The 27,746-nt window shown below is 45.4% G+C and overlaps 1 protein-coding gene across 4 annotated transcripts; it reads left to right on the top strand.

Moving 5' to 3' along the window:
- Window positions 1-27,686, top strand: RILPL2 (Rab interacting lysosomal protein like 2). 4 transcript variants are annotated; one of them, XM_087857423.1, is made up of 5 exons: window positions 1-9,804; window positions 17,618-17,707; window positions 17,869-18,020; window positions 23,629-23,742; window positions 25,142-27,129. In XM_087857423.1, exons 1-5 carry the CDS (start codon window positions 9,463-9,465, stop codon window positions 25,272-25,274), a joined length of 831 nt encoding a protein of 276 aa, XP_087713549.1. In that variant the 5' UTR covers window positions 1-9,462; the 3' UTR covers window positions 25,275-27,129. The 4 variants fall into 4 exon arrangements, with proteins under 4 accessions (XP_087713549.1, XP_087713550.1, XP_045634573.1 ...); XM_087857424.1 differs by lacking the exon at window positions 25,142-27,129 and adding an exon at window positions 27,136-27,686 and having other exon boundaries at window positions 7,008-9,804; XM_045778617.2 differs by lacking the exon at window positions 17,618-17,707 and having other exon boundaries at window positions 7,008-9,804; window positions 25,142-26,173.
- Window positions 27,687-27,746: the final 60 nt, after the last annotated feature.

The following is a 27,746-nucleotide window of genomic DNA, read 5'->3' as shown; positions in this document are numbered from 1 at the left end:
CAGACGCTTAACAACTGCGCTACCCAGGCACCCTAAATAAAATTTTTTAAAAACATGTACATCTAAGATCTGTGCATGTTAACATACAAGGTATAACGTATTTTTACCTCAATCAAATGTAAATATGTGTGTGAGAGTACGTACATACATGAATGTCCAGGAGGCACTGTTACTGCCAGTATGGTAGCCTCTAGCCACTTGCCCCTGGCTGTATAAAGTTCAACTTAATTAATTAACTTAAAAAAAATTTTTTTTTGAGAGAGAGTGAGAGAGGGTCAAGAGGGGGGAAGGGGCAGAGGGAGAGACAGAATCTTTAGCTGGCTCCTCAGTCAGGGCGAAGCCTGACACAGGGCTCGATGCCGGGCTCAATCTCAGGACCCTGAGATCAGAATCCTGAGCACGACCTGAGCCGAAATCAAGAGTCAGATGCTTAACCGACTGAGGCACCTAGTTGCCCCTGACTTAATTAATTACAATTTATAAACTCAGTGTCCCAATTGGATCAGCCACATTTCAAGTGCTCAACAGATATGGTAGCTAGTGGCTCACATATTCAACAGTGTAGATACAGAAATTTCCATCACTGTAGAAAGTTCTGTCAGACTGCACTGGTGTAGAACAGTGTTGTTGCATAGACTCAGCCACATATGTCATCTTAAATTTTGTAGTAGCCGCATTTAAAAAGTGAAAAGAAACCAGTGAGTGAAGCTAATTTTAATAATATTTATTCAACCCAATACATCCAAAACATCGTTTTAACATGTAATCATGTAATCATTAGAAATATCATCAGAGAGATGGCTTATATTCTCATTTTGGAATTCAGTGTGTACTTAACAATTATAACTCATCTCCGAGTGCCTGGGGGGCTCAGTCGGTTGGGTGTCTGCCTTTGCTTCAGGTCATGATCCTAAGGTCCTGGGATGGAGCCCCGAGTCAGGCTCCCTGCTTAGTGGAGAGCCTGCTTCTCCCTCTCGCTCTGTCTGCCACTCCCCCTGCTTGTGTGCTCTCTCACTCTCTCTCTCTCTGTCAAATAAATAATTAAATCTTGAAAGAAAAACAATGATAACTCATCTCAATCAGGACTGGCCACATTTCAACCACTTGCTACTCACTAGTGGCTACTAGGTTAACGCAGGTGTAGGCATTAGTTGTTTCTGGGAACAACAGTGGAATTGTGGACCTCTCACTTTTAAGTATATCTACCCCAGTAACATTTAAAATTTTTTCACAATGAGCATATATTCATGTGTTTCTTGTGTTAGTTGGGTCGTCCTGTTAACAGTGGTTCAGACCAAGTTAGGAGCACAAAGACGGTTAGTGGAGATACAGCTGCGAGTCACAGAGAAGGAGGAAGCAGCGCTGGGCAGAGAAAGCCTTCAGACCAGGATGCAGGTTTGGTGTCTAAGAAAGGAAAGGAAAGAAACAGGAAGCAAGAGCCTCAGACTGCAGCATAAACTTGACCCCTGGGGTGGGTTGTCCCAGAGCAGATTGCCCATTCGAGTTGTCTCATGTTGGACATAAATGTCATGGTCCTAGTCTCCCCACCGTGCTCAGTCATCGGCAGAGAGCCCATGGGAAGTGTCCCGGCGTGAATGCTGTGCAGAACCCAAAGGAGCCGCAGTTGGAGGCTGGCCGCAAACAGCAACCCTCCCCCTGGCCAGCAAGTTCTGTCCTTTTTTGTTGTTGTTGTTAATTGTGGTCAAACAAACAAAACATAAAATTTACCATTTAAATTCTAATTACCATCTAATTTCTAAGTGTACAGTTCTGTGCTGTGAAGTATGTTCATATTGTTGTACAACCAACCACCGGAACTTTTTTATCTTGCAAAACTGAAACTCTGTCTCCATTACATGAAACCTCCCAATCCCCTACCCCTGGTAACCACTAAGTCTTGCTTTCTGTTTCTATGAGTTTGACTATGCCAGGCACCTCTATGAGTGGAATCATAGAGCATTTGTCTTTTGCGGTTGGCTTAGCCTCATGTTCTCAAGTTCATGCATGTTGTAGCAATTGTCAGAAAGTCATTCCACTGTATGGGTAGACCGATTTTTGCTTATCCATTCATCTGCTGATGGAACATTTGAGTTGCTTCCATCTTTTGGCTAAAAGGCAATGATACTGCTATGAACATGGGTGTACAAATATCTCTTCCAGATCCTGCTTTCAATTCTTTTGCATATATACCCAAAAGTGGAATTGCTGGATCATATGGTTATTCTATTTTTAATTTTTTGAGGAGCTGCCATACTGTGTTCCACATCAGCTGCACCATTTTACATTTCCACCAGCAAAGCAGGAGGGCTCCAATTCTCCGCATCCTCTCCAACACTTGTTATTTTCTGGGTTTTGTTGTTGTTTTTGTTTTAATAATAGCCATCCCAATGGCTATGCAGGGTGTTACCTCCTTGTGGTTTGATTTGCACTTCTGTAATTAGTGATGTTGAGTATCTTTTTATTTGCTTCTTGGCCTCTTGAAGGGTCATCTGAAAGACATCTCCCTGATGGCCAGGTCTAGAGACAGCCAGCTCTGGAATAACATGGGTTTAAACTCTGTTGGTCCACCTGGATTTGTTTCGATTAGTACAGGACAGTCCTGTAAATGTATTGTCCTTATGATCTTCTTAATCACACTTTATTTTCTCTAGCTTACTTTATTGTAAGGATTCAGTATATAGTACATACAACATACAAAATATGTGTTAATTGACTGTTTATATTATTAGTGAGGCTTCCGGTCAACAGTAGGCTCTTAGTAGTTAAGTTCTGGGGGAGTCCAAAGTTATACGTGGATTTCTGACTATGCAGGGGATTGGTGTCCCGAACCCCCATGTTGTTCAAGGGTCGATTGTAATTAAAAATTAATAACAGACTACTTTACAAACCAAGCAGAAGACCTGGAGGGCAGCACGGACCACCGTACTTGAGATTTCTGTAGAAGTTGCACACTAATAGAATCTTACAGCAAACTTGCCTGGCACTGGGCTAGGCTCACTTCATTGTCTCAACAACTCTTTGAGGAGTGTAGTTTTACATTCCAGGGTGTAAGAGCTGGCCTGGAGGGTGGGGTGGAGGATTGTATTCCCTTCCACCAAAATTTCCTTTACTACTTCTTCACCCACTCTTCACCGTGAATAAGCATGTCGCCTAAGTTTACAAACAAAACAAAACGAAAAAAGTATGCTTTTATGCAAACAGATTCAAAACTAGTGACCTGGGTACCACCCTTCCTGCAACCAGACTGCTTTCTAAAGACCTTCAATTCCTTGAGATTAAGTCACTGAGCCAGGGTTGCAGGCATTGAAGCCAAACTGGAAAATCTCTAAAATCCTTGCTGTTACGGTACATGATTTAAGGGTAAGAAGACCAGAAAATAATGTGGAGAACACGAAGAAAGCCATGCTGAGTGTACCACTCGGGAAGTAAGTGGTGTCACAGGTATTCAGAAGGAGTGTAAGACTTACTCTGCTTGATGTATCAAAATAGTGATGGAGGAACAGAAGGCAAGCTGAGGACAAAGCACAAGCTGACACCGGCTACCTCCCCCCGACCCCCACTCCCAGGTGGGACATGTGTGACATTTCTCAGGCACTCCTGGCCGCCCTAAATCTAAGGGAAGGAAAAACAAATGGTTGACTAATAGAGATGACAGTCCTGCAAGACATGAGTCTCCCTCAATTTACAAAATGTCTTTGTGATTTACAAGAAGAAAAGCATTCTTATCAATAACCTAATTTCCAGAAGGAAACTCCCAACTGTCTTAATGTTACGCTTTACTAGAGGGGAAGAACAACCTTAACTTGACAATGGCAAGACTTCCAATATCTTATAGGTGTCCTCTTTAGCATACAAAAATTCTCTTGAAAACCTCCCTTTTCCTTACCTCCTCTAACTCCAGAGTATATAATCCATTGCTCCTCACAATATTGGGGCAGCAGCTCTTTCTGCTCACGGGTCCTGTCCCCATGCCTTAATAAAATCACCTTTTTGCACCAAAGACATCTCAAGAATTCTTTCTTGGCCCTCGGCTCTGGAACTCACCTACGTACCAAAACTACATCAATAGGACCACAGATATTTGCTAATGGAACTTTCCCTTTTTTTTTTTTTAAGTTTTATTAACTTAACCTCTATACCCAACGTGCGGTCTGAACTCATGACCCTGAGATCAAGAGTTCCATGCTTTTCCAACTGAGCCAGCCAGGGGCTGCTAATGGAACTTTCCTATTGGTGGACATAAGCTTGCAAACATTTATAGCTGCTTTTTTATTAAGCGTGGCCCACCCACTACTTTTGTTTCCCACATCGCTTTTTCCTTTGTTTAACCATAAGGCATAACGTTATGACCTTTCGCAGTCACTTTGGTTTCTACTCAAAGGTGGGGGTGGAGGGGTGCATACATGGTCTTAAATCTCAGAGGAAGAGTGTTTTTGAAATTCTTTTTAAAACTTTGTATTATGATATATCTTGTGACTTTAAAAAGTTTTGTTATAAACATATTCTACGTTGCTAATGCAGCTTTCCATATCTCATTCCCCAATAATAATACGAACTTGGGAAATTTCTTATATTTCATATTTAGGTGATAAAAGTAGCTTATAATAATAATAATAGCCCACATAGGGGCACCTGGGTGGCTCAGTCAGTTGAGCGTCCGACTCCTGATTTTAGCTCAGGTCATGATCTCGGGGTTATGAGATGGAGCCCCAGGTTGGGCTCCGTGCTCAGCATGGAGTCTGCTGGAGATTCTCTTTCTCCCTCTCCCTCTGCCCCTCCTCCCGCTTTCGCTAAATAAACAAACAAACAAATAAATAAATAAATACAATCTTTTAAAATAATAATAACAATATTAGCCAACATCTCTTGAGCACTTACTATGTGCAAGACACTGTTCTAAAGCACTTCACAACAATCTCATAAACTAGATTTTATCATTATCCCTGGTTTACAGATGGGAAAACTGAGCCCCAGAGTAAAGGCACAATTTACTTGCCTAACATCACACAGCTTGCAAGTGACAGAGTCAATCACAATTTGAACACTTGTGATCTGGTCTAGAACCTACCCCTTTGAACACTATGCTATCACTTATTGTTTTTTAAACTTGATCGTGCATTGGAATTACCTGGAGGGCAGGGCACCTGGGTGGCTCAGTCGGTTAAGCATCTGCCTTCAGCTCAGGTCATGATCTCGGGGTCTTGGGATGGAGCCCCAAGGACTCCCTAATCAGTGGGGTGTCTGCTTCTTCCTCGCCCTCTGCCCCTCCCCCTGCTTGTGCTCTCTCTTTCTTTCAAATAAATAAATAAAATCTTGAAGAAAAAAAAAGAACCCTGGAGGGCTGTGGAAACACAGATTGCTGGGGCCCACTCCCAAAGTCTCTGATTCAGTGGGTCAAGAATTTGCATTGCTAGGGGCGCCTGGGTGGCACAGCGGTTAAGCTTCTGCCTTCGGCTCAGGGCGTGATCCCGGCGTTCTGGGATTGAGCCCCACATCAGGCTCTTCCGCTATGAGCCTGCTTCTTCCTCTCCCACTCCCCCTGCTTGTGTTCCCTCTCTCGCTGGCTGTCTCTATCTCTGTCGAATAAATAAATAAAAATCTTTAAAAAAAAAAAAAAAAGAATTTGCATTGCTGGAAAGTTTCCAGGTGATCCCAATGCTGGTGGTCCCTTTAAGAACCTCTGTTGTAACTCTTAATTGTTTTCATAATTTCTCAATGGAGAGAGAAGGGTCATGATTAGCTACCAACAGATTGTTGAATTCTATGAGGGATCTAAGAGTTAAAGTTATTAACACTTTATTATAATAGCCAATAATAGACAACATCCATTGATGCTTAAGATGTGCTAGACCCTGGACGAGGCACTTCTCATGCATTATCTCATCTAACCTTCGCACCATTCTTGGGGAATACTTTTATTTTTCCCAGTTTACACTGAGGAAATGGGGATTCGGAGAGATTAGGGAACTTGATCAAACTTACATACCAGCAAATAGCAATTGTGAGGTTCAGGTCAAAGTCTGCTTAACTCCACAGCCCAGTTGACTACAACACTTCAGACTTGGCATGTGGTGGATGCTGTCTCTGTGGATTTGCCTATTCCGGACATCTCATATAAATGGAATCAAACAATAGGAGGTCTTTTGTGACTGGCTTGACTTAGCATAACTTCCCAGTAATGAGTTATGACGTCTGTGAAATGTTGTCTCTGAGAGAAGCTCATTAGAAGGTGTGCCAAAGGTTTTTAAGGGGGCTTGTTATGCAGGCACCTTCTGCCTAGTGCATACCAAAATTCCATACTCCTAGGAGGAAAGCCGGCAAACTATGTTGTTTGCATAAACAATTAAGGCACACTGAGCTACTCTTATCAGTTGGGGTGGTGGAACCCTCCCCAAACACAAATTCCCAGATCCTAGCCAAGGGCCAACCTTGGAAGCAGGATTTTCAAATGATAGCATTCCTGGGCCTGCCATGTTAACTGTTTTGTGCACAGATTTTGAAAGGGATTGTGCTGATCTGTAGATCAACTGGAAATGTAGGATGGAGAATATTGCCATCTTAACCATACTACTACAATTTATGATGTCTTTCCATTTATTTACATCTTAATTCCTCTCAGTGATATTTTGTAGTTTTCAGTGTGCAAGTCTTGTTCTTCTTTTGTTAAATTTATTTCTAAGTATTTTATACTTTTTGATGTCATTGTAAGTTGAATTAATTTCTTAATTTCATTTTCAGATTATTTCTTGCAAAGGCATATAAATGCAATTAGTGGGTTTTTTTTTAAAGATTTTATTTATCTGAGGAGCGCCTGGGTGGCTCAGTCGTTAAGCGTCTGCCTTCGGCTCAGGGTGTGATCCCAGGGTCCTGGGATCGAGCCCCGCATCGGGCTCCTCTGCTGGGGGCCTGCTTCTTCCTCTCCCACTCCCCCTGCATGTGTTCCCCCTCTCGCTGGCTGTCTTTCTCTCTGTCAAATAAATAAATAACATCTTTTTTTTTTAATATTTTATTTATTTGAGAGAGAAAGAGAAAGCACGAACGAGAGGAGGGGCAGAGGGAGAAGCAGACTCCCCGCTGATCAGGGAGCCCCATGCGGGGCTTGATGGGACCCGATCCCAAGACCCCGAGATCACAACCTGAGCCGAAGGCAGCCTCTTAACCAACTGAGCCACCCAGGCACCCCACAATTTGTTTTTGTATGTTGATCTTATATCCTGCAACCTTGAGCTGTTTATTAGCTCTGATAGCTGTGTGTGTGTGTGTGTGTGTGTGTGTGTGTGTGTGTGTGTGTGTGTTATCTTTAGCCTGTTAATATGATGGATTACATAGATTGTCTTTTCTGAACCAGCCTTGCATCCCTGGAATAAACCCTACTTGGTCATGATATATAATTTTTATGTAGTGCTAAATTCTGTTTACTAATATCTCGCTAAGGATTTTTTGTCTATTTTTACTTTGCCTATTTTTTTAATTAGGTTATTTAGGTTTTTTTTTATCATTGCATTGTAGGAGATACGTATATACCTCTCCGAATATATATATATATTCGTTCTGAATATTAACCCCTTATCAGATATGACTTGCAAATATATTCACTCATTCTGTAGGCTGCCTTTTCACTCTGTTAATTGTGGTCTTGGATGCACAAGTTTTAAATGTTGATGTAGTCCCGTTTTTCTGTTTTTTTCTTTTGTTGCCTGTGCTTTTGAAGAAATCATTGCTAAATCCAGTGACATAAAGCTTTCTCCCTATGTTTTCTTCTAAGAGTTGTATAGCTTTATGTTTTAGATCTATTTTGAGTTAATTTTTATATATGGTGTAAGGCAAGGGTCCACCTTCATACTTTTGCATGTGGGTATCCAATTTTTCTAACAACATTTGTTGAAAAGACTGCCCTTTCCCCAAAGAATGGTCTTGGCACCCTTGTTGAAAATTATTTGACCATATTTGCAAGGGTTTATTTCTGGGCACTCTATTCCTTCGTTCCTTTTTATGGTAGAATAATATTCCACTGTGTGGATATACCGTATTTTATTTATGGCAACCCTAACATTTTATCTCCTTTAATCACTGGGTGTAGTCACATCTGTGATTTATGGATTACTGAGCCCTTGCCCAGAAGCCTGGCTTTGATCATTAGAACATTGTACCCTCTGAAAATAGTGTCTATTTTGTTTGCTTGCTTTGTTTTTTGCTTGTTTTATCCTTGGCCACTCAACATTGGGCTGCTAGAACCTCGGTGTCGAGAACATCAGGTACATCTACCACAAAGAAAGCTAGCGATATATTCCTGGGAAAAAAGGACAAGCTCCATTGCTAAGTTTTCTGCCTATGACTATTACAAATTTCTAATCAAACCTAAAATAACTCGTTTTGCAATCCACACTGTTAATATTCTTACTAATACCCTATCCGTAGAATACTTCCTAATTTTCAAAGCAGAGAATGATTTTTGTCTTGTTTATTACTCCTTCCAACCCAACCCACGTGCCACGTGTGTCCCACACAAGTTTAACGTTTGTTGGAGGACAGAATGACGAATACCAGCTAACATTTTTTTTTAGTACTTCCTAAGTACTTCTGTCACACGCATCATCTCGTGACCTCATCTTAATATGTTCTTGCAGCAACATTACCACGTAGGTGCTTTATTCACTGAGCAGGAAACTGAGGGTTAGGTAACTTGCCAAGGCAGCTATGCTGAGTAAGGGGAGGAGCCCAGAAATCCGCAAAGGGCACAGCAGGGATTCTCCATTAAGATTCAGATGCCGCCGTCCCGGCGACAATGGGCCCGGGAGTTTTGTGCAACCCAGGTCTCTTGACTCCCACGCGCAGACACCAATAGCTGTCCTCTGTTTTGCCGCAAGCTTCTGAAATACCCCCCCCCCCCCCGCCCAGAGACCCGGATCTTCCTACACGTAGAATGCAAATTCTATGGCTGAAAAGCTTGAGCATAGGAAGGAAAAAGTTGTGTACTTTTCACCCTCTTCCCCAGACCTGTGGTGGAAACTCCGCCTCCGTCTCCATGGAAACCCGGCCGCGTTGGCGGCTGTCACCAGGGGCGGGGCTCAGGCGGCCGCCCCTCCCCCACCCGGTTTGCAACGCCTCCCAGCCCGGAGCAATCGCGGTCACCCCTTAACCTCTCCGTTCCTCTTCTCAGCTGTCCTCCCTTTCTGTTGTCTTCTCGTGCCCCAACCACATCCTGGGGGCCGCCTTCCTGCACGGTCCTCAGCGGGGCCGGTGCACCCCGCGTCCGGGCCTGGAAGCCCTGGAGCGCGGCCTTTCTGCCCCGGGCCCACCCCTCGGCTGCGCTGATTGGCCGCTCCTGGGCCATCCCCCCCCCCCCCCCGCTCCGGGCCCGCAGGGTCTCAACCCGGCGGAAAGTTTTCTGCGCCGGGAGGAAGTTGGTAGTTTGGAGATTCTGAGAAAGCAGCTTCTGTGGCTGCACGGGCCTGGGTGGCCATGGAGGAGCCCCCTTTGCGAGAGAAGGAGGAAGGAGAGGAGGAGGAAGAAGAGGAGGAAGGGGACGAGGCTGGGCCCGAGGGGGCTTTGGGCAAGAGCCCCTTCCAGCTGACAGCCGAGGACGTGTATGACATCTCCTACGTGATGGGCCGCGAGCTGATGGCCCTGGGCAGCGACCCCCGGGTGACACAGCTGCAGTTCAAGATCGTCCGCGTCCTGGAGATGCTGGAGACGCTGGTGAATGAGGGCAACCTGACGGTGGAGGAGCTGAGGATGGAGAGGGACAACCTCAGGAAGGAGGTGGAGGGGCTGCGGAAAGAGGGCTCGGTGGCCGGCCGGGAGGTGAGTGCTGGGGGCTGGGCCCTTCGGGAGCAGCCTGGGCTACGTAGGGGGAGAGCGCCCAGTGGCCCCGAGGCCGCTCTCCTCCCTGGAACGTCCGAGCCCCTGAAAACAACCACAGCGCCTACCCAGTTCCTCAGATTAGAAGCATCCTCCTAGTTAGATTTATCGAGCACTTACTAGGTGCTGGGCCCTGTGCTCAGTTTGTTCTGAATCAGGGGCTCGAGCCTTTTTGACCTGACCTAGCGCAGTGGCTCTCAAGCTTTAGCGTGCAGCGAAACCACCCGATGTGTCCGTGAAAGCACAGATTGCTGGGCCCTGGCCCCAGAGTTTCTGATTCAGCAGATCTGGGGTGGGGACCTGAGAACCTGCATTTGTGACAAGAGCCATCGCATTTTGAGAATCTTGACCTAGAAAAAGTAATACATTTTAAATGAGGGAAATCAGTACTGTGACTACCAAAAGACTCCTAAAAGAATGTTCTGAGCACCTTTATTGAGAATTGTGCCAAGCTGAAACAAGCACCAGAAGAATGGATTTTAAAATTGTGGTGTAATCCACAGTGGCATACTACACAGCAGTGAAAAAGAGCAGAGCACTGATACACACAACTGTGCCTGACTCTCACAGACGTCACACTAAGGGACAGGAACCAGGCACAGAAGAGCCCACTGTATATTTATGGGAAATTCAAGAACAGGCAAACTAATTTGTATTTATAGAAGACAGATTGATGGTAACCCCAGGGCGGGGGGAGTTCATAGGGAGCTCATCCGGATGTGATTACATGCGCGTATACCTATGTTAAAAATCATCAAGGGGCGCCTGTGTGGCTCAGTCCCTTAAACATCGGGCTCTTGGTTTTGGCTCAGGTCATGATCTGAGGGTCGTGGGATCCAGCCCCTGGTCCAGCTCTGCTCTCAGAGGGGCATCTGTTGGAGATTCTCTCCCTTTCCTTCTCCCTCTTCCTCTGCTCCTCCCCCTGCTCGCTCTCTCTCTCTCTCAAATAAATAAAATCTTTAAAACAAAAAACATCAAGGTAGGGGTGCCAGGCTGGCTCAGTCAGAGGAACGTGTGACTCTTGATCTGGGGGGAGGGTCATGAGTTCGAGCCCCACTCAGGAGGTAGAGATTACTTAAATAATTTTTTTTTTTTTAAATCATCAAGCTTGGGATGCCTGGGTGGCTCAGTCGGTTAAGCGTCTGCTTTCTGCTCAAGTCATGAGCCCGGAGTCCTGGGACTCCTTGCTCAGTGGAGAGCCTGCTTCTCCTTCTGCCTGCTGCTCCCCCTGCTTGTGCTCTCCCTCTCTCTCTCTCTGACAAATAAATTAATTAATTTTTTTTAAAAAGCGCAAGGAGGTGAAGAGATCTTTTTAAAAAAATCATCAAGCTATAAACTCAAGATTAGTGTATGTATGTTATATCTCCATTTTACAAAATTACCCATTTTATCACTTTTCAATATTGATGAAACAAAAGTTTTAAGAAACAATTTATCTTAACTCACCCTTATTAAATATGATGCACAGTCATACTTGCTTATTCTTTTTTTTAAGGTTGTATTTATTTGTCAGAGAGAGAATGTGAGCACACAAGTTGGGGGGCGGCAGGCAGAGGGAGAAGCAGGCTTCCCTCTGAGTAAGGAGCCCGATGTGGGACTTGATCCCAGGACCCTGGGATCATGACCCGAGCCAAAGGCAGACGCTTCATCAACTGAGCTACCCAGGAATCCCTTTACTTGCCTATTCTATTTTCATGAGTTTTTAAATTCTTGTTGCAATTGATTAAATCAATATGAATTACTAATGGATCTCTAGCCACACTTAAAAAAAAAAGCTGCTCTAAGTGGACTACCTCATTTAATCCTCTTAGTGTTAGTATATCCATTTTACAGAAATGAAGGCATAGAACAGTTACGTAATTTGCCAAAGGACTTACTGCAAGTAAGAGGTGAAGGCAAGATTTGAACTCAGAGATGCCAGTCTTAACCACCGCACACGGAATATACCACATTTGACCTTATTTGTTGGAATGATGTTTGATGAGTGATGGCACCGTGCTGGACCCTGGGGCCACAGAGGTAAATTAGACGAGGACGCTGCCCTCAGAGCTCCCGTCTAGTGGGAGAGTAAGACACCCACACCTCCAGAACTGAAGGAAAGATCACAAACTGAGAAGCGTGCCAAGAAAGGACAAGAGGAACAGGGTCGCTGACATTTGCAGGGAAAAAAGAGTGAAGGTTTCTGGTCACTTCCGTGGTACACTTATTTCAGCTACTCGTTCGTCCCAGTGACAACTGTACTTGTAGATACGGTTCTACTTCAGTGTCCATCATATGAGATAGTTGAGTATCGTGATTCATAGCCTGGCTTTTGAGACTCAGGAGAAGTTAAGTGACTTGCTCAGGATAGCTCGGCTCACGTTCTGAGCTCATCTCTGCCACCTCCAACCCCAGGAACGAGATATGGAGGGAGCCCCATCGCAGACCGAGAATAGTGTGCTCTGCACGGGCCCGGGTGATTTCCTGTGTGGGGCACAGCGGCCGGCTTTATCAGCCAGCAAATGAGACAGCATTTTCCTCCCAAACTGCAGTCTTAAGAACAGGGGTGGGGAAAAGGGCATAGAGAATGAATTTGCTTAGCGCCACTAGGGAGTTCATAAAAATACACCTTATTATTTTTTTCCGGTTTTTAAAATTTTTTAAATTATTTTTAATTGTGGTAAAGTACACATGAAATTTACCACCCTAAACATTTTTACATGCACACTTAAGTGTCATTAAGTACCTTCACATTGTTGTGCAACCGTCACCCACCATTCCTGCCCGAATTCTTTTCATCTTGCAAAACTGAAACTCTGTCCCCAGTAAACACTAGCTCCCTACTTCCCCTCTCCCTATCTACGTTCTATCTCTATGAACTTGCCTATTCCAGGCACTTCATATAAGTAGAATTGTATAGTATTTGTCCTTTTGTCACTGGCTTATTTCACTTAATGTCTTTAGGGTTCATTCATGTTGTGGCTTGTATCAGAATTTCTTTCCTTTTAGAGGCTGAATCATATTCCGTTGTGTGGCTAGATCACATTTTGGTTATCCGTTCACCCGTTGATGGACACCTGGGTTGCTTCCACCATTTGGCCAGTGTGGATGATGCTATGAACATGAAGTTATAATGCGGTTCCTGGGTGGCTCAAGTCAGTTGAGTATCCAGCTCTTGACTCAGGTCATGATCCCGGGTCCTGGCATTAAGGCCCACGTAGGGATCCCCACTCAGTGGGGAGTCTGCTTGGGGATTCTGTCTGTCTGTCTCTCTCTCTCCCTTTGCCCCTCCACCTGCTTGCACGCACACGCTCTCTTTCTCTCTCTCTCTCAATAAATAAATAAATAAATCTTAAAACAAACCAACAAACATGGAGACGCCTGGGTGGCTCAGTCAGTTAAGCATCTGCCTTCGGCTCAGGTCATGATCCCAGCGTCCTAGGATCTAGCCCCGCATCAGGCTCCCTGCTGAGCAGGGAGCCTGCTTCTCTCTCTGCCCTCCCCCCCCCCACTTGTGCACTCTCTCTCTCTCTGTCTGAAATATATAAATAAAATCTTAAAAAAACAAAACATAAATGTATCCATATCTTCTCAAGTCCCTGCTTTCAATGCTTTAGGGTATATAATTAGAAGTGAATTGGTAGATCATAGGATAATTCTATTTTTAATTTTTTTAAGGCTCTGCCATATGGTTTTCCATAGTGACTGCACCATTTTACATCCCCATCAGCAGTACCCAAGAATTCCAACTTTCCCACCTCCTTACCAACATTTGTTCTGTTCTGTTTGTTTACAGTAGCCACTCTAATGGGTGTGAGGTATTTGTTTCCTTTCTTTTTCAAGATTTTATTTATTTATTTATTTATTTATTTATTTATTTATTTATTTATTTATTTAGAGAGTGAGCATGAGTGGGTGGAGGGGCAGAAGGAGAAGGAGAATCCCAAGCAGACTCCATGCCGAGCACAGAGCCCATCCAGGGCTCCATCTCACGACCCTGAGATCATGACCCGAACCGAAACCAAGAGTTGGACGCCCAACTGACTGAGCCACTTAGGTGCCCCTTTCCTTACTTTTATTTATTTATTTTTTTTAAAGATTTTATTTATTTGACAAAGAGAGAGACAGCCAGCGAGAGAGGGAACACAAGCAGGGGGAGTGGGAGAGGGAGAAGCAGGCTCCCAGCAGAGGAGCCCGATGTGGGGCTCGATCCCAGAACGCCGGGATCACGCCCTGAGCCGAAGGCAGACGCTTAACCACTGTGCCACCCAGGCGCCCCCCTTTCCTTACTTTTAAAAAAAAAATTATTTTTTAAAAGATTTTTTATTTATTTGAGAGAGAGAGAGGGAGAGAGCATGAATGGGGGAGGGGCAGAGGGAGGCAGAGGGAGGTAGAAGCACAGGCAGAGAGAGAAGCAGACTCCCCACTGAGCAGGGAGCCCAGTGCAGGCCTCCATCCCAGGACCCTGGGATCATGACCGGAGCCGAAGGCAGACGCCCAACCAACTGAGGCACCCAGGTGCCCCTCTTTTTCAAAAAATTTAAGTTCCAAATTCAAAAGGTGCAAAAGCATTTGCCTTGAAAAATCTACCTGTCCCCTTCTCTCCACCCCCAGCCACCCACTTCCTCTCCCTGGAGAAATTTTAAATGATCAGTTTTTTGTGTATCCTTCCAGAGATACTTTATACAAACAGAGGCAGATATGAAAATATTTTTCCATTTTTTTACACAAATAGTATTACAGCATATACCCAGTTCTGCCTTTTGTGTATTTTCACTTAACATAGCATGAAAGTTAAATTTAATCAGGATATAAAGAGCTTCCTCATCTTTTAATGAGGAAAACTTCCATTGTATGGTGTTATCAGTTGTCCAGCTGAGGGTTCTTCACTTGAAGTTCTTGGATGCCCAAGGGGATTATTGATTCTAATCCGAGAGGTCTATGTCCTTTTGCATGGGAAAAAATTATATTTTCATTTTCATTAACTTCCACCTGAACTGTGTCACTTTCTTCAATTGTGAATGTAGACAACAAGCTATAGTAATATTAGCAATACCTGTGACAGTCACCAATGGAAAGCATAGATATTTTCATGTCTCATTACAGCGTAGTTCACATCTCAAAGTTTTGTTTTGGTTCAGTATTTCACTGGACCTGGTCTAGCTCACCGTATTTAATAAAGAAGCAGGTATATTAATTATAAATTTGTTTTTAGAAGATTTTGATGAGTGTATGTCACCTTAGTTGGTCTCCTTATAATTGTGTGCCTTTCATTTTATACATTTTAACACATTGTTTGGAGAAGGACCGTGTGGGCTTTACCTGGCTGCCAGAAGGGTCCGTGGCACAAAAAAGGTTAAGATTCTCTGCTGTAACCAGTCTCCTATCAAGAGATGTTTATGTTCCAATCATTTGCTCTTAGCACATGCCACATTGAAAAATCCTAACAAATGCCATTTGGCTCCTGAGGGAGAGTATCTAGAAGAAATGGACGCACTGGATCAAAGGGAAGGAGCATCTGAAATTTGGATGCTATGTAATGCCAGAGGCCAAGGGGACCCACTCCTCCAGCAATCGGCGCCGGCGCCTGCTTCCCCGCGGCCGCTACAACATGGGGAGTGTTAAACACACCGATCCTCGTCAGTCCCATAGGAGGAACGCGCTCACTATTACTGTCACCTCTTTATGCTATGCCTTGTTCTCTCCGTCACCTACAGAACATTCCGGTGTAGAATGTTCAAATTCAAATTTTAGTTTGAAAACTTTGCGAACCTATGGAAGAGTTGCAAGAAAAGCACAATGAACACCTGTATACCTTTCACCGGGATTCAGCTGTTGTCTTCAGTTTTGTGTGTGTGTGTGTAGTGTGTAGTATGTCTTAGAAGATATACACCAAAGTATTTATATACACGCACAAAACACATATGCCTGTATGTATATATGCATATACAAAAACAACATGTATGTGTATTACGTATTCACTCCTAGTTTCCCTCAACTATTTGAGCAGACATTATGTTAGTTGCAGGATTAGTAGAAGATGGGTCCTTTATCCTCAGTACTTCAGTGAGTATCTCACGAGACATACTATTGTGTAGCCACAAGTAAATGATCGAATTCAGAGGGAAAAGGTGATAGAACACAAAGACCTAATATACTACCCCTATTAAAAATTCACAATAATGTCCTTTACAGCATCTTTTCTCTGGAGCAGGACCCAGTCTGGGGTTACACAGTACCTTTGGTCGACACATCTCTTCAGTCGCCTTTAATCTGGAACAGTTCCTCAGCTTTCCTTGTCTTTCATGACCTTGACATTTTTGAAGATTATGTATCAGTAGTTTTGTAGAATGTCCTTCAATTTGGGTTTGTTCTGAGGTGTCGGGGTGGATTCAGGTGATAACATGTGTAGCAGGAATACGGCTGAAGGGATGCTGTGTCATAGTGCATTGTGTCTGGAGGCACTTGACTCAGTTTGTCATTATGCTGACGTCAGCTTGTATCACTTGGTGAATGTGGTGTCTGCAAGATTTCTGCACTGCGTAGGGGCCTTTATTCCCCTTTGAAATTCGTAAGCACTTGTGGGAAAATACTTTAAAACTGTGGAACATATTCTGTTCCCCAACAAGCTTTCACCCAAAAGTTTTAGATCCATTCATTAGTCTTCCCTGAATCAATTATTACAAAGTTGGTTAAAAATATATGATTTTTTTTTCTGGTAAAGATTTTATTTTTAGGGGCGCCTGGGTGGCACAGTCGTTAAGCGTTTGCCTTCAGCTCAGGGCATGATCCCGGCGTTCTGGGATCGAGCCCCACGTCAGGCTCCTCTGCTATGAGCCTGCTTCTTCCTCTCCCACTCCCCCTGCTTGTGTTCCCTCTCTCTCCCTGGCTGTCTCTCTGTCAATTAAATAAATAAAATCTTTAAAAAAAAAAAGATTTTATTTTTAAGTAATCTCTACATCCAGCATGAGGCTTGAACTCACAGCCCCAAGATCAAGAATCTCATGCTGTACCGACTGAGCCGGCCAGGCGCCCCAAAAGGATGATTGTTCCACTCTCTCATCTTCTACACTCATTAATTGGCCTTCTGCTATAAAGTACAGATTCCCCTCTTCCTTCCCTGTTTTAGTCAGAGTTCTCCAGAGAAACAGAACCAATAGGGGATATAGCCGTCGATATAATGAGAATAGTTATTTGAGGCATTGGCTAATGCAGGTATGGAGGCCGAGAAGTCTTACAGGCTTCAGTCTGGAGAACCAGGAAGTCCTGTGAACTGGGGAGGGCGGGAGGGGGTTGATCGTGTAAGTCCTGGTCTGGAATGAAAAGCCTAAGAACCAGGAGTGGCAAAGGCTGAGGGAAGGAGAGGGAGGATGTCCCACAACAACAGACGGAGCTCAGAATTTGTCCTCTCTCCACCTTTTGTTCCATTCAGGCCTCAGTGGGTTGGATGGTGCCCGCCCAGCCATCAGGGAGGGCCATCTGCTTTCCTCAGGGCATAAGTCCAAATGCTAATGTCTTCCAGAAACACCCCGAAATAATGTTTAACCAGTTATCTGGGCAATCCTTGCCCAGTCAAGTAGACATATAAAATTAACCATCACATCCGCACTGATTAACTAATTTAAATTTTTACATTTTAAGTATAAACTCCTGAATTCTCTTTTTATTGGAAGGGTTATTGTGTTACTATTCATTTTGGTACTCAAATTGTTCTCAGTCTGGCCAGTGAGAGCTCCTTCAGACTGTCATTTTTATATGTCTCTATCCCTTACACCAGGAAAGTTTCCATGTTCATCCTGTGATTTCCCCGTTCCAGCCCTGGAATCAGCCGTTCCCCAGGGAGCCCTCGTTCTTTCCTTGGAGAATGGTACTTAGAACTTCTGCTTTGCCCTTCACCAAGCACTTCCAGCGGGCAGTGTCTCATCTGACAGGGCTCCCGGGAGTAACAAAGCAGAATTTGCCTTTCTGGGGTGGACTGTCCATCCTCACGAGGGAAACCGGATAAGTGACCAACATCTTTTCTTGCAGGTAAACCTGGGACCGGACAAAATGGTGGTTGACCTGACAGATCCCAACCGACCACGCTTCACTCTCCAGGAGCTGAGGGACGTGCTCCAGGAGCGCAACAAGCTCAAGTCCCAGCTGCTGGTGGTGCAGGAGGAGCTGCAGTGCTATAAGAGGTGGGGCTCTGCTGCCCTGGGCGCTCCGGCACCGCAGAGCCACACCCCGCCTGCCGTTCCTTGACAGGCTATGTATCCGTTCCATGTTCGCTCAGCCAGTTTATTGGAGACCTACTCGATGTCAGGCACTATTCCTGGCACCGGGGTATAGCAGTGAACAAAACAGAGAAAGCCCATGCTAGTGTGGGGGGAAGACAGGCAATTGACAAGGAAGTCTGAGATGAACATGCAGGATAATAGTGGTAAGTGCTCTGAAGAATAAGGGCACCTGGGTGGCGCAGTCGGTTGGGCATCCGACTCCTGATTTTGGCTCAGATCATCATCTCAGGGTTGTGGAAGCGAGCCCCACGTCGGGCTCCTTGCTGGGTGTGATGCTTGCTTGAGATTCTTTCTCCCTCTCCCTCTGCCCCCTCCTCTTCCTCTCTCTCCCTCTCTAAACAAAACAAAACAAGGTAACATATGACAGCAAAGCGCTGGGGGGTGGGGGAGGGCCTGTTTTACACGGGCCAGTCAGCGAAGACCCTCTGAGATGAATGACAAGAAGCAGCCAACCATGTAAAGACTGGAAGGGCAAATGTGGAGCAAGAAGTGCTAAGACCCTGAGGTGGGAACCACTGTGGCCGATTTAAGAGATCCAACATGGTGGAAGTTGGAACCCAGGTAGAGGATGAGAGGTATGCCTTGTGAGCCCCAGGAAGGGGCTCTAATTTTGTTGTAAGTGTAATGAGAACTCATTGGAAAGTTTTAATCAAATGACAAGATCTGATTTACTGTTTTATTTATTTGTTTTTATTTTTTGTTTACTTATTTTTTTAAGGAGGTTCCATGCCCAATGTGGGGCTTGAACTCATGACCCTGAGATCATGAGTCAGAAGCTCTACCGACTGAGCCACCCAGGGTTTTAAAAGATCAAATGCAAGGGGCACCTGGCTGGCTCAGTCGATAGAGCATGCAAGTCTTGATCTCAGGGTCATGAGTTTAAGCCCCACATTGGGTGTGGAACCTACTTAAAAAAAATGGGGTGCCTGGGTGGTGTAGTTGGTTAGGCATTCGACTCTTGGTTTCGGCCCAGGTCTGATCTCAGAGTCCTGGAATTGAGCCCCAGTGTGGGGCTTCGCGCTCAGCAGGGATTCAGCTTCAGGATTTTCTCTCTCGCCTCCCCCCACCCCGCTCCTCCTCCTGCTCACTTGGCACGCTCACTTTCTCTCTCTCTCTTTCTCTCTCTCGCAAATAAATAAATAAATCTTGAAAATAAAATATTGACAGAACTATTTGATTATTTGCAAATATACTGAAGTATTTAGGAATAAGGGGATGAGAAGTCTCCTGCTTACTCAGGTGGTTCAGAAAGAAGATAGATGCATGGTTGGTTGGGTAGGTGGGTGGGTGGAAGGAGGGATAGATGGATAGGCAAGTAGGTAGGTAGATAGATACACAGAGAAACAATTTGGGGGGGGGACTCTGGGTAACAAGTATATGGGAATTCCTCATACCAATCTTACAATATTTCTGTAAATTTGAAATTATATAAAAATTAAAAGCTGAGGGGCGCCTGGGTGGCACAGCGGTTGAGCGTCTGCCTTCGGCTCAGGGCGTGATGCCGGCGTTGTGGGATCGAGCCCCACATCAGGCTCCTCCGCTATGAGCCTGCTTCTTCCTCTCCCACTCCCCCTGCTTGTGTTCCCTCTCTCGCTGGCTGTCTCTATCTCTGTCGAATAAATAAATAAAATCTTAAAAAAAAAAAATTAAAAGCTGAAAAAGATCACAATAGGGGCACCTGTCTGGCTTAGTCAGTGGAGCGTGCAACTCTTGATCTCAGGGTCATGAGTTCAAGCCCCATGTTGGGGGTAGAGATAACTGAAAAATAAAATCCTAAAAAAAAAAAAAAAATCATGGGGTGCCTGGGTGGCTTGATAGGTTAAGGGTCTACCTTCAGCTCAGTTCATGATCCCGAGGTCCTGGGATCGAGCCCCATATCAGGCTCCCTGCTCAGTGGGGAGTCTGCTTCTCCTTCTCCCTCTGCCTCTCCCCCTGCTTGTGCTCTCTTTGTCTCTGTCTCTCAAATGAATAAATAAAATCTTATAATTAATTAAAAATAATCACAATAACGTGTAGGCAAAAGGTTGTAGGACAAGCAAGAGAGGAAGTAAGCTGTTGGCCTGTCGGGTTTGGACTTTGCTGTATACATCTGCCTCCTGTTTCCCAAAATGTTTTCTTTCATGTAAGTGCTTCTTGAAAAGGGGGCTCTGTGGTCGAATAATTATGGGAAACCGTTGAGTTAAACAAAGCAGATTCCCTTAGAGACAGAAAGAAAGCCCAAGAGCATAAAAATGCAGTGCCGGCTTTTATTTATCAACGCGTACTACACGCCAGGCACTCTGCTAAGTGTATGCCAGGCATCATTTCAGGTAGTGCTCGCAGCAAGGTGAGCTAAGGTAATGTTATCTCCAGGGTGTTCTAAGGTTCACGCAGGTCAGGTACCTGCTTGAAGTCCCTTAGCTGGTGGTGACAATGGTGAGACGTGACCTCAGGCAACCTGATAGCAGAGCCTGTGCTTTTAGTTATCCTGCCACATTTGGACTCTGAAAGTTTAGAAGTAAGAAATACGCTGACTCAGGGGCACCTGGAGGGCTCAGTCGGTCAAGCATCTGCCTTTAGCTCAGGTCATGATCCTGGGATCCTGGGATTGAGCCCCAGATCCTGGGATTGAGCCCCAGGTCAGGCTCCCTGCTCAGCAGGGAGTCTGCTTCTCCCTCTCCCTCTGCCCCTTCCCCCAACTCATGTTCTCTCTCTGTCTCTGTCTCTCAAATAAATAAATAAATAAAATCTTTTAAAAAAATAAATTCATTCAATGTAGAATCATTAAAGGAGCCACAGTACAGTAAAAATGTTCTAGCAAGCCAAATCCAAAAGGGCTGAGTTCTGCCAACAGGAATTTAATTGTCTTCCTTCTGCTGAGGATGGAACCATGTTAATGGAAGGACCTGTCTTCCTCTCATTTAATAAGTACTTCAGACACAGGTAGTTAAAAACAGGAACGGCTGAACTGCTGGGGCTTAAGCAGCTTGTTAGCGAATAGAGCGACACGCTTTATTTCCAGCTTTGAATTCCCAGAGAGCAGCAGGTACCAGACTTCCCATCTGGTACAGGCCAATTGATGGCAGGATTCTGTTTACGCACTTGGGTCCTGTATTCTAGAGAAACCAGCATGTCAGCTGAGGTATTCTCCTAGCAACTGCCTCAGTTTTGAGGTCCAATAAAATCTGATTGTTTTTCATTGAGGCAGATGTGGTAGGCTGCTTCCAAAGATGGATTTCTCCCATCCTGCATGCCTTCTGCACTGAGTCTTTTCCACCCCTCAAGAGGTAGAGTCTGTTTTCCTTCTCCTTGAGTCTGGGCAGCCCAGTGACTTGCTTGACTGATGGAGCATGGTGGAACCGATGCTGTTTGGCTTCTGAGGTTAGGGGAGGCCTGTTGCAGCTTCTGTTCTTCTCTTCGTGGAATTTTTTGTCCTTGAGGAATGCTTGAGTCCACAGTCCTGTGAGGAAGCTCAAGGGAGTACCATGGAGAAGTCACACAAAGAACAGAGGTGCCCCAGCTGACAGCCCCAGCTGGCCCAGCCCCCAGGTGACCCGCCAAGCCAGCCATAAGAAATGGAGCCATCGTGAGAAATCATAAATCTTCATTGTTTTAAATCATTATGGTTTAGGGTGTTATGTAACAATAGATCATGGAAAAGGGGGTTATCAATAGTAAATTAATGATGTATTAATACTATAACAAATATGTAAATGATAATATTAAATAATAAGAGCTCATTCCTTGCAAAGGAGAGAGAAGGATGAATCCCACTCTCTTGCACTCATGTGTCAAGAGGTGTGTTAGTCTGCCGGGCCGCCAAAACAAAATACCATAGAATGGGTGATTCAAACAATAGACATTTTTTTCTCACAATTCTGGAGGCTAGAAGTCCAAGATCAGGGTGCCAGCGTGGTTAGTTCTAACTCTTCCTGGCTTCTTCACACGGTAGAGAGAGGAAGCCCTCAGACGTTTCCTCTTCCAAGGGCTCTAATCCAACCATGGGAGCCCCACCTTCTTGACCTCATCTAAACTTAATTGTCTCCCAAAGGCCCCATCTCTAAATACCATTACACTGGGGCTTAGGGCTTCAACATATGAATTCTGGGGGACACAATCCAATCTGCAGGAAGGGGAAAACACCATAGGTATAAATTAACCAGCAGGTGCCACAGCAAAATACCTAAGTGGAGATAACAAGCAATGTATGAAGCATTTCATACATTGAAACATTGCATTGTGGTCAGACTACTTTTGGTTGCAAGTGACAGAAATCCAATTTAAACTAGCTTAAGTACAAAAGGGAATTTATTAACCCACATAGCTGGGAAGGATCTTGGGACTGCTTTCAGAAATAAAGAAAAAATTGCAGTTAAGGCCTCAGGCTTGGAGGAGCCAGAGACTTGGTGCCTCTTTCTTTCCTCCTTGCTTCTCTTTGTCGGCCTCATTGTCTTGTGTTGTAGACACACCTCCTAGGAATCTTAGGAAACATGGCTGCTGGCAATCCCAGCTGAACACATGAGAGAGAACAGCTTTCTTCCAGCTTCTGTACATCAAGTCCAGGGAAATACTCTGGTCCTCTTTAAGTCAACTAACTTCAATATCTTACCAATCAATATCAATTTAACTCTTATCACCATCTGACTTACTGTATCTTTTATTTTACTTAATTTATTTTTTTTTAAGATTTTATTTACCTATTGGAGAGAGAGCGAGCTAGAGAGCATAAGTGGTGGGGAGGGGCAGAGGGAGAGGCAGAAGCAAGCTCCTCACTCAGCAGGGAGCCCAAGGTGGGGCTTGATCTCAGGACCCCGAGATCATGACCTGAGCCGAAGGCAGACGCTTCACCTACTGAGCCACCCAGGCGCCCCCAATTTATTTGTTTATTTACTGCTTCTTTCCCCAATGGAAAAACATAAATTACATGATGGAAGATAATTTTGTCTGTTTTGTTCACTGCCATAGTGTCAGGTGCTATGTATTGTCTCGGTCACTCAATCCTGGGAGGCAGCTACTCCTCTTGTCCTCATTGTTTTTTAAAGATTTTATTTATGTATTTGTCAGAGAGAGCACAAGCACGGGGAGCAGCAGGCAGAGGGAGACACAGGCTCCCCGCCGAGCTGGGAGCCTGACATGGGGCTTGATCACAGGACCCTAGGATCATGACCTGAGCTGAAGGCAGCCGCTTCACTGACTGAGCCACCCGGGCATCCCTCTTACTATCCTCCTTTTACTGATTAGAAAATTAAGGCTTAAGTTGGAGAATTGATATGTGGTCCTATTCCTAGAAAGTGGAGAAGCTTGAAGTACAAGCCAATGCAGTTAGACAAGAGAAAGAAAGAAGAGGTATCAACATTGGAAAGGTGGGGGGAAGATTCTCCTTATTAGAAGCAGAATCTCTCTGACTCTAGCTTTCAATGATAATATTACTAATGTAATAATAATTATTATTAAGACCCTTCACTTTCAGAGCTGCACAGACAGAAGGTCTGCGATAAAACAACCCATTTATTTGTCCCCCTTTCATCAGTGGTCTGATTCCACCAAGAGAAGGCCCAGGAGGAAGAAGAGAAAAAGACACCCTTGTTGCCAGGACCAGCAAGGCCAGCAGTAACAAGGAGGAGAAGACAATCATAAGGAAGCTGTAAGTCACTTGCTGCCTATTGCCACTAAATCATTGCTGAAGGAAGGAGTGGAGGCCCGAGGAGGCTGGCCAGCTACCCAGGGTGGGGACGTCCTGGTTGGTGCGGCTAACAGCTGATAGGAAAATTCGGGGCTGGGCAGTCAGGAGATCTGTTAGGCAGTAGTCTAAGCACTTGACATATATTAATTCATTGACTCTTCACGATGACCCTGTGAGGTAGGAGCTGCCATCAACTCCATTCTACAGGTGGATACTGAGAGGCAAAGTAATTTGCCTGAGGTCGCCCAGATAGTAAATAGTAAAGTCAGGATTTGAACCCAAGGAGGTCCAGATTCTACACTACTCTCTCCTATGATAGAATACTACTACTACAACAAGAAAAACAACAATAATTATTAGAGTTTAAGGGGGATTCATGGGGTACCTGGCTGGCTCAGTTGGAGGAACATGTGACTCTTGATCTTGGGGTCATGTGTGGAAGGGCAGGGGTGGCTGATTCATTATCTCTCTTATCTTCAACTTTTTTTTTTTAAGATTTTATTTATTTGAGAGAGAGAGAGAGAAAGAGCACAAGCAGGGAGAAGGGCAGAGGGAGAAGCAAACTACCTGCTGAGCGGGGAGCCCAAAGCGGGGCTCGATCCCAGGGCCCTGGAATCATGACCCGAGCTAAAGGCAGATGCTTAACTGACTGAGGGACTGAGCCCCTCTTACTTCCAACTTTAGAGGACCCTGTGTCTCCCATCGTTGGGACACATAACATGATTTCCTTTGAATACTCCCATAGTGTTTATGCTCCCTCGTTAATCCCTCATTTCTTCGGTGCTGGGGCTCAAACCATAGAATGTGGGGTACTTGTTTAAAATCAGATTCTCAGAAGTCAAGTCTAGGATGAAGCCTAGAAATCTGTATTTCTGATGAATTCCCCAGGCAACTCTGATGTGGAGAACCCTCGGATCACACTTTGAAAGGTGCCAGGGATAGAGAAGCACCCCAGCATGGCAGCTGGGCTGAGGGAGCTATGAGGGGGGGTCAGCAGAGGGACACAGCAGCCAGTAAGACCAGGCCTGGTGGGGAGGCCACCAGGGCATCAATACGCCCCCCTCCCCACCTTCCCAGCTCCTGCCGGGGCTTCCCATTGGCTGAGCGCAGCCTGAAGCTGGACAACAGGGGAAGAAGGTTGTTGCTGCCATGCACAGAGATTGGCCTCCTGGAGCAGAGAAGGGATGAGATGAATCTGAGGGGCAAGCAGCCCACAGAGTATGCACATACATAGTTTAGTTAAGTATTACCAGACTTTCTGGAATGCCTGCATGAAAACTGCTTTGTCAGACAAGATCACCTGAAACCAAAATAATTCATCCCTTCAACACATGTTTACTGGGGGCCTGCCATGTGCCAGGCGTTGTTTTAGGTCCTGGGGATGCAGTGGACAAGACAGAGCCCCTGCCTTCATGCTGCTTCCGTTCCAGCAGGGGAGTCAGAGTGAGCCGGTAAGGAAGTGTATTGACAGGACCATTTCAGATATCCATTAAATAGGCTGCTGAGAGCAAAGTTGACGGGGAGGCGACTTCAGATTTGGGGAGTCCTGGAAGGCTTCTTCTATAAGGAGGTGACATTCAGGCTGGGTCCTGAAAGACCATAAAGACATGAGGGAAGAGCATTTCTGGCAGAGGGAACAGCAGGTATAAAGGCCTGAGGCGGGAGAGAAGCACGGAGAATGGAGTGAGGCCCGAGGTCAGTCAGGGCAGGGGGCAGGGGTTCCCAGTGAGGACCTTGAGGTTCACGGTGAGCACTTTGGGAAGACATTGGAGGGTTTTAAGCTGGAGAGTGACATGACTAGTATTTACGTGGAAAAACTCACCCTGGCTGCTTTGTGGAGAAGGTGTGGGGGGACCGACTCAAAGCAGGGCCTGGGGAAGTGTTTCTTTCCTAAGGAAGGTTCTCCTGAGTTAAGGAGATGAAGGAAAGAGCATCTCCAAGCCACACCGGCTGTCACCTCTGAAGAGATTTGTTAGCACTTCTATTGGCTGAGCAGGAGATGTAAACTCCTGGTGTCTTTGTGCCTCTCGGAGGAGAGTTCTTCGGGCCCCTTAGAGTTTGAGTCTGATATGGCAAAAATAAATGTTTGTTCTGTGCATGAGACAGCCTAAGGTCATGTGTCTAATGAGCATGGGGCCACAATTTCATGGTCAGACAAGCTCATTAAGCTAATCGAATGAATGAATGAATGAATGAATGAATGAATGGCTTTCTGAAGAAGTAGGTCATGCTAAGAAGGACTTTGGCCTTTATCCTGAGGCGGTGGGAAGCCACGGAGGGGTGTAAGCTGAGGAATGACTTAGTTCTATATAGTGACACGGTCGTTCTGGCTGCCGTGTGAGTGGATTGTAGGGGGTGGTGGGAAGGCTGTTGTGCTCATCATGGTGACTTGGACTGGGGGGGGGGAGTGGAGGAGATGAGGAGTGTTGGGATTAGGAACATATTTGGGGCATGATGACTAAAATATAGCAGATGGGGGGGAGGAGCTGAGAAAACTCCCGGGTTCCTGGCATGAATGACGAGGCGGGGGATGATGTCAATTCCTGAGACAGGGAGCTGGCGGGTGGGGGGGGCGGTATGTACAGGTTCAGGGGAGGATGGCTGAGCCCTAAGGCCCGTGTCCAAACACCAGTGCAGGGCCCGCCCCACCCACTGCGAGCAGAGCTGCTAACAGTGCTGGGGCGGTGGGTTGTCTTTGACAAGAAGCACCAGCCCATATTCCGGGTCACTGGCTTTCTACCCCAGCAGCCAACTCTGGGTCTTTCTCCTGGCTGCAACTAGCAGTGAGATCGAATGTTGTGATCAACCCCAGATAGCTTTCTTCCTTTTCAAAACTTTGCATATGAGGGGGAAAACACTGAACGTTTGGTATTCATGTCTTAGGGCATACCTAGGTTTTATCTAAGAATTTACATGCCAATCTTTATTCATTGCAAAGATCCGGTTTATAATTGTAGGTAACACGGATGCTTCCTCCACAATAAAACCTCCTGAAATTAAAAAACAAAAACGTTCGAACACCATTTTTCCACATAGCACAGTGCGTAGGTAGCTCCGGGTCCAACTCCTGGTTCTACAACTTCCTGTGTGACCTTGGGCCTGTTACTGAACCTTGCAGGACCTCAGGCTGCTAATCTATAAAATAGGGACATCAAGGGCACTTCCCTCATCGAGGTGTTTTGAGTGTAAAATGAGCTGATAGATGGAAAGCCCCTGAACAGTGCCTGCCCCCACTGAGCCCTGAGCAAATGTTCGAGTCAATGGCCTGCAAGAACCTCTCACGGATTCTGCAGGGTTCTGCACCCCTTGCTTTGTTCTGTCTGTGCCCTCTGACCCTCCTCTCTCTATATCCAGGTTCTCTTTCCGTTCAGGGAAGCAGATATAGATCGAAAGCCACGACCGAGACAGTGGTTCTCGGACTCAGGAAGGCAATGCGCCACGACTTCCAAACTCATCTCTCAGTGCCACGTGTACTCACTGTACTTGCTCATTTGTCTCCCCTGAAAGCCACCAAGGAGGAAGGAGGTGAGGCTCTCTCATTATCATTTTTTCCTGGGCCACAGAACTGGACACCCCTAAAGGCCTGGCCAGAGCCGGGGAAGCGGCACAAAGGAATCAAGAAAACAGAAGGAAAGCAAAACAAGGCCCATTTCCTGCTTCACATCAGCCACCCGGAGGGGCCTCCAGTACGCAGATGTGCGTTCTGCTTGTCTGGTCTCACAGATGACCTGGGTCTTTACCAGCGAAATTCATGAGCCCAAAGGGAGAGGGGAGGAGAGAATGCAGGAAAAAATGGTATTGACATTCCAGTGATGATTTCACAGAGATTTAGTGAACATTTGATTTTACTAACATGACTTTCTTTACATGATTTTGTATTAAAGTGAAATGACTTTTATACTTTCTCTGAGTGTTTTAGAGTGGTCTCTTGAGTTATGCGACCTTGTATAAGGTGCTTTAACCTT

The sequence above is a fragment of the Ursus americanus genome, chromosome 30, assembly GCF_024610735.1.
Source record: "Ursus americanus isolate L20-20 chromosome 30, mUrsAme1.1.p, whole genome shotgun sequence".
Taxonomy (NCBI): Eukaryota; Metazoa; Chordata; class Mammalia; order Carnivora; family Ursidae; genus Ursus; species Ursus americanus.
Note: the sequence above shows the minus strand (reverse complement) of the source record. Positions and strands in the feature narration are given on the sequence as shown.

Bases quoted from the DNA above. Each gene is read 5' to 3' on its own strand.
- RILPL2 (XM_087857423.1), top strand. From the start codon at position 9,463: ATGGAGGAGCCCCCTTTGCGAGAGAAGGAGGAAGGAGAGGAGGAGGAA. The intron at 9,805-17,617 runs GTGAGTGCTGGG...CCCTTACACCAG, and splicing joins GCTCGGTGGCCGGCCGGGAG to GAAAGTTTCCATGTTCATCC. The intron at 23,743-25,141 runs GTAAGTCACTTG...GCCATGTGCCAG, and splicing joins AAGACAATCATAAGGAAGCT to GCGTTGTTTTAGGTCCTGGG.